Raw genomic sequence first — 7275 nt, 5'->3', positions numbered from 1 at the left:
GGCATTGAACCTGCAACCTAGATATGTGCCCTGACTGGGAATCAAACCAGCAAACTTTTTTTGGTGCATGGGACCATGCTTCAACCAACTGAGCCACCTGGCCAGAGCTGTTAACTTTATTTTTAAATCTCTAAACACCGTTACATGGTTGTGGTTTATATTTAAGTTTGTGAGAATTATGCACGGTACCTTAGAGCAGAAATAACTGCTTCTGTCTTACTTAAAAATTATATTTCTCAGACTCATAGTGATAATCTAAATAAACAGAATTGTTAAAGCAAAAGAGAATCTGACTTTTGTTACAAATACCTTAAAATTTGTTTTGGTCCAAAAGATGTATAAAAATTTTTACTTCTGGCAGTGAATTCTTGAAAATTATCAAAAGGCAGACAATGGCATAGGCTTATCTCAGCTTTATTTAAAATTTTAATTCAAATGAAATAATGTTACAATAATACATAATACAATAAAAAATAGCAAATAACCTAATTCATTTTCCTGGTTCGTTCAAGCCTCCAGGCACCAGTCAAATATCGGAGTCGTATAAAAAGTAGGTCCTTGCCCATTTGTAGCCAGCTCCAAAATGGAACTAATTTAGAACCTGCGATTAAACAACAATTAAAAATAAATTGATTTAAACTCAAAAAATATATACATTTACAATTATATTTTAGAAGTCAGTCTACATGACTTTTGGGAGCTTATAGGCACCTTAATTTTATTTATATTATGCATATATGTTAAACACTTATGTCCATCTGTTCATTTAAAAGTGATTTTGGGGGGAGAAATTTTCATGTTTTAAACACCATTTTTCAGGCTCATATGTACTACAGAGAATCAAGTATACCTCCACAAATAATACAAGTCTAGATTAATAATCTGCAATATGAAATCTAAGACAAAAACCTAATTTTTGTCCTAATTCTACCAAAGGCTAAAATCAGCTAAAATAAATGCCACCCTAGCTAGGCCATCTTCTTGTCCTGTAATATCCAAATGGCAATGTGCCAAGCCCAGCTAATTATATAAAATACACATCTGAGCATGTTTTAATATTTTATATTTCTTGATTTCACTGTCTTTTTAGTATATCAGGAATAGAGCCTCCCTGCCACCCCTGCAATTTTACAGATTAGGTCATGGATACTGGGTGGTAAGGTGACATGGCCAAGATCAATCACAATACTAATAAAACTGACAATTTTCAGATTTAAGGCCAAGCGCTCTGGCTTCTTTCTCTTTATTTTTTCCTAGCTTTACTGAGGTGTAACTGACAAATAAAATGGAAATATATTTAAAGTGTACCATGTAATCATTTCATACATATATATCTTGTGAAATGATTACCAAAATCAAGTTAATGAACACACCCACCTTATTTATAAGTGATGGACATAAGAATTAAACATCTTCAATGTTAAAGTATTTTCTATGAAAAACAAGAAAATCTAAACATCCTGAAGTGAACTGAAATTTGGGAGGATCTAAAGCAGTGATGGCGAACTTTTTGAGCTCGGCGTGTCAGCATTTTGAAAAACCCTAACTTAACTCTGGTGCCATGTCACATATAGAAATTTTTTGATATTTGCAACCATAGTAAAACAAAGATTTATATTTTTGATACTTATTTTACATATTTAAATGCCATTTAACAAAGAAAAATCAACCAAAAAAAATTAGTTTGCATGTCACCTCTGACACGCGTGTCATAGGTTCGCCATCACTGATTTAAAGAGAAAATTTCAGATGGCCCTGCAATATGGCCATCACTGAGTGATGACATAATACAATACTAAAAAAATGGTGATAAAAATAATAGCTTATCTCAAAAGACAATCAAGCTCCCTGTGTGTGCACAAGAAATAAATCATGTGAGCACAGCAAGGTGGCAGCTGCCTACAAGTCAAGAAGAGAGGCCTCAGCCCTAACCGATTTGGCTCAGTGGATAGAGCGTCAGCCTGGGGACTGAAAGGTCCCAGGCTGGTCAAGGGCATGTATCTTGGTTGCAGGCACATACCCAGTAGGGAGTGTGCAGGAGGCAGCTGATCAATGTTTCTCTCTCATCGATGTTTCTCTCTATCCCTCTCCCTTCCTCTCTGTAAAAAATCAGTAAGATATATTTTTTTTAAAAAAAGAGAGAGAGGCCTCAGAGTGAAACCTTTCTTGCCAGACCTTGGTTTCAAACTTCCTAGCCTCCAGAACTGTGAAAAATAAATTTCTGTAGTCAAAAAAAAAAAAAGAAAGAAAAAGAAAAAAAACCACCTCGCTTCTAACCTCAGATCTTGTCTTTTGTTGCTAGTTTTACTGAATTTCTTGGGCAGGACGGTAGGCCTACCGAAGACCCCAAGACTGAAAAAACATAGAAAGCAGTGTGCTCTATGGAACTGCTGCTCAGAGTTAAGACAGCTGAGGAGGCCCTGATGGAGGAAGGAGGAACATTATAGCCAGCTGACTTTACTGGACAACTGTATTTTCTCATGTTTCCCCCACCCCTCTTAAGATCAGTTAAATATATAGTACTCACCTTCAATTTCAGTCCAATTGACAGCAATTTCTGCTATTGGAATTTTAAAGAACTGTGCTATGTAAAGCAGTTCTACATCAAATGCCCTGAAATACAAAATATATTGGTATTTATTTTTAAAAAGAGTGTAACTAAGTCTCTATCTTGGCATGTTTTAAAAAAACTTGCATGGCAGATGTAAAGCTTCTATCATCAAACTGATGGTCGGATTTACATAGATCAAATAAAAGTTAAGCAGTTCAGGAGCTTTAAGGCAAATAAAATAATTTGGTGTCATTGTATAACACTTAAATGAGAAATATCTCTACCACAACTCCAAAACTCCCAGAGATAAAAACAGCCTGTTGGCCCTAAGAAAACATTTAATTTTGGAAAGTTTCATGACTGATGGTTTTCAGTCCCAGTTTTAACTAACTCAAGGTACAGAATCGAGAGCATTTTCAACTGCTTTAGAGAGCTAATAAAACAGAACTCTGAGAAGCTTTTGGACAGAATGTTCTCAATGACTTTAGAGTTGCTTAATTACACAATTCTCCTACTAAAGGATCAAGGTTTCTTTACTAAATACAGGGTTCTTAGGGTCTGTCTTTTCTTTTTCCCTTCCCCAGGCCATCCTGGACAATAACAATATCAATTATTATTATTTTTTTAAAATATATTTTATTGATTTTTTACAGAGAGGAAGGGAGAGAGATAGTCAGAAACATCGATGAGAGAGAAACATCGATCAGCCGCCTCCTGCACATCCCCCCACTGGGGATGTGCCCGCAACCCAGGTACATGCCCTTGACCGGAATCGAACCCGGGACCCTTCAGTCCGCAGGCCGACGCTCTATCCACTGAGCCAAACCGGTTTCGGCAACAATATCAATTATTACTAAAAGTGAAAAGCCAGTATAAACTGAATGTCCTTTGCATATAATTAAATACATGCATAGGAATTAAATATAGTCTTGTTTTTACATACAATGTTAATATCATCTCTTGTCTGAATTCCCAGTTTATCCTTCCTTCTATTCATGAGATAGGTTCTTTCTTAAAGCTCCTCTTCAATCAGCCCCTTGGTATAGGTAAAATCTGTTCTTACAGTTTTTGAATCCTGACTCAGTTTTTCTGAAATCTACTTAAAAATTTCTCTCAACCAGATGCTTCCTTTCACTGGCACTAAGATAAAAAAGAGAAGCATGCCTACCTGTGCTATACTTCACACTCTTTTAACTGTCTCTACAGCATAGATGTTCATCCTTGAGTCATTATGACCCTACTTTCCAGACTGCATGGAACACACTTCAAACTTCCAGTGCTCAAAACCCACTTCTATCTGATTTCCCTGATCCCAGACAACCAGAATTTTGAGTTTTGTTTTCTTGACAATACTAACACCACCATCCAATATGCAACTAGTTTAAATCCCAAATATTTGGATAATTCAATATGAAAACAATTTAAAAAAATGTTTTTATTGATTTCAGAGAAGGGAGAGGGAGAGAGAGAAACATCAGTGATGAGAATCATTGATCGGCTGCCTCCCACATGTCCCCTCCTCTCCCAAAGGGGATTGGGCTTGCAATCTGGGCATGTACCCTTGACTGGAATCAAAACTGGGACCCGTCAGTCCACAGGCCGATGTTCTATTCACTGAGCCAAACAAGCTACGGTGAAAACAATTTTTTAAAACACTTAATCTTTTCCTTATCATAGTAAAATATCTACTTGAGAGGATAAAATAATCTATAAAAGTGTTCTGTGTGTTTGTAAAAGAACTATGTAAAACTCCTGTAAACTAAAATTGTGACACTCATTACTTTGAAGGAAATACTTCAAATATTATGGCGGCTGAATAGGCAGACCTGTCATGTACCTCCGCCCAGGGCCAGACTGGAAATATAACTAAATTGGAGAACATTCACCTGGAATTACCAACTGAATTCCAGCTGAGGAGGCGATTTATAACAAGAGAGGAGAGAAAACACCTGAAGACCACACCTCAACAACTGCTCCCTTCACATGGTCAGTGGTGAACCACATAGTCAGCCAGCCTGAGAGGAGATTCCATCCACAAACGGAACAATAACATTCAAGACACAACTACAATAGGAGAACCCAAATAACTCAAGCAAGAGACTTTCCTAAAGCAACCAGCTCAGGAGATCTAAGAAATTGCACCACTGGGTCCCACAAAACACCTACTGCATAAGACCACCTCACAAAGTCTGGGAGGCATAGCAGTTTGATCTACTGCATAGAAACAGAAACAAAAGAGCAGCAAAATGGGGAGACAAAGAAACAACCCCAAATGAAAGAAAAGGAGTAGCCAGAAAAGTAATTAAATGAAATGGAGGCAAGCAATATGTTAAAGAATTCAGAGTAATGCAATAAGGGTGCTCAAATAATTCAGTGAGAACTACCAGCAAGGTAATGAGAATTATAAGGAAATTAAGGAGAATATTTATGGAGTTTATTGAGAGCTACACCAATATGAAAATAGAGTTTGGAAAAATAAGAATCAATTGGAAATGAGGAACAATAGCTGAAATAGGGAACACCCTGGAAGGATTCAAGAGTAGACTAGAAGAAGTTGAGGACCAAACCCATGAATTAGGAGTTAGGGTTGAAAAAAACACATTCAGAGCAGCAAGTAGGAAAAAAACCTAAAAAGCAGGATGAGTGTTTCAGGAAGCTGTGAGATAGCATGAAATGAAACAACATTCTCATTATAAGAGTACCAGAAAGAGAAGAATCCAAGCAACTAATAGAGAAACTGGAGAAACAATGGCAGAAAATTTCCTTAACCTGGTAAAGGAAAAAGTCACCCAAGTTCAGGAAACACAGAGAGTCCCAGCCAAGAGGAACCTCAAAAGACCCATACCTAGACACATAATAATTCAAATGGCAAACATTAAAGACAAAGAATCTTAAAGTCTGTAAGAGAGAGACAGAAAGTTATCTACAAGGGTGCTCCCATTAGACTGTCAGCTGATTTATCAATAGAAACACTTCAGGCCAGAAGGGAGTGGCATGAAGTATAACAAGTAATGAAAACCAAGAGAATGAACCCAGGCTAATCTAATCAGCAAGGCTATCATTCAAAATTGAAGGTGAAATAAAGAGGCTTAGCAGACAAAACAAGTCTAAACGGGTTTATTCCCACCAAACCAGCACTGCAGTACATGCTAAAAGAAATGGTTTAAGAAGAAGAAAGAGAAGAACATAGGCATACAGAGTAAGAATGGCAACAAATAAGTACCTATCAATAATAACCTTAAATGTAAATGGCATAAATGCTCCATTCAAAAGGTACAGAGTAGCTGAATGGATAAGAAAAAAATGAGCCTAAGCTGTCTAACCTCAGATCAAAAGACTCACAGAGAATGAAAGTGAAGGGATGGAAAAAATTTTCCAGGCAAATGAAATTGAAAAAAAAAAAAAGCTGGGCTAGTAACAATAATATCTGACAAAATAGACATCAAAGTGATGGCCATAACAAGAGACAATGAAGTCCACTTTACAATACTAAAGAAATCAATACAGCACCAAATACAAATATATAAAAAATCTTCTGGAGGATTTGAAAGGAGAGATGGACAGCAATACAATCACAGTAGAGGACTTCAACAATGCATTTACATCACTAGATGGATGTTCTAGACAAATAATCAACAAGGAAACAGCGATCCAAAACAACACACTAGACGAGAAGGAATTACATTTTCAGAACATTTCATTCCAAAGCTACAGAACATACATTCTACTCAAGTGCACATGGGACATTTTCAAAGATAGACCACATGTTAGGAAACAAAGGAGTCTTTATAAGTTTAAGAAGACTGAAATCATATCAAGCATCTTCATAGATCATAATGGCAAGAAATTAGAAATCAACTAAAAGCACTCAGGAATATTCAAACACATGGTGGTGAAATAGCATGTTATTAAACAATGAAGGGATTACCAAAGAGATCAAGAAAGAAATCAAAAACTTCCTGGAAGGGAGAAACCAAGATGGTGGCATAGGTAAACACCGGAAATTGCTGCCTCCCACAACAAATTCAAAAATACAACTAAAAGACAAAACGGACATCATCCAGAACCACAGGAAGGCTGGCTGAGTGGAAATTCTACAACTAGAATGAAAGAGAAAAGCACACTGAGACTCAGAGGAGGTGCGGAAGTAAAGTACAGAGGTACGGAGGCACACACGGCATAGGCTGGTAACTGAGGACACGGCTGTCTTTTTGAATCGGGAGGGAGTCACAAGCCCCTGACTGCTCTGAACTCCAGTTCCGGGTGAGTCTCTGGGGACCCAGACTCATACAGGGAGAAACTGGACTGTCTGACATCGGTTGGAACTCAGGGCGGCTTCCTCTCAGAGGTGCTTGCACCAATTACCGGGACACTAAGACCCACGGCCCCTTAGGGCAGGGCTGAGGATCAGCCATAGCGGCTTGCTCCGCCCTGTTGATTCTTTGAGACCGTGCCCTACCCAAGCTGCAGCAGAGGCTTTTGCATATGAATGCCCTGGCCCTTTGCAATCTGAAAATTACCAAACAAACTGCAGCTGGGCCAGACAGACCCAGAACTTCCAAGAGAAGGCCCAAGGCCCCACAGCAGCTTGCATTGCTTCACAGCTGGGCCTCATCTGGGCACCTCCAAACCCCAAACAAAGAAGAGGAATCTGCAGATCTCTCCATAGCTCCTGCTGGGTAGCCTCAGGCAGAGGCTAAATTAGCACCTCCTTAGAGATCCAA

At 38.1% G+C, this 7275-nt stretch overlaps 1 protein-coding gene across 3 annotated transcripts in view; it reads right to left on the bottom strand.

Annotated features, from left to right (window-relative positions):
- Positions 1–330: 330 nt before the first annotated feature.
- Positions 331–7275, bottom strand: part of ALG5 (ALG5, dolichyl-phosphate beta-glucosyltransferase) — a 97194-nt gene continuing 90249 nt past the window's right edge. For 2 of the 3 annotated variants that reach the window (XM_006757848.2, XM_015560101.1), the window contains 2 exons: positions 2528–2613; positions 331–601 (listed from right to left, as the gene is read on the bottom strand). In XM_006757848.2, the coding sequence (XP_006757911.1) occupies positions 486–601; positions 2528–2613 (202 nt within the window). In that variant the 3' untranslated portion in view covers positions 331–485. The remainder of the gene's footprint in view (positions 602–2527; positions 2614–7275) is intronic. The other variant, XM_015560100.1, reaches the window with a different exon arrangement.

The sequence above is a fragment of the Myotis davidii genome, unplaced genomic scaffold, assembly GCF_000327345.1.
Source record: "Myotis davidii unplaced genomic scaffold, ASM32734v1 scaffold1895, whole genome shotgun sequence".
Classification (NCBI taxonomy): Eukaryota; Metazoa; Chordata; class Mammalia; order Chiroptera; family Vespertilionidae; genus Myotis; species Myotis davidii.
This window is presented reverse-complemented; position numbering and strand designations above follow the sequence as displayed.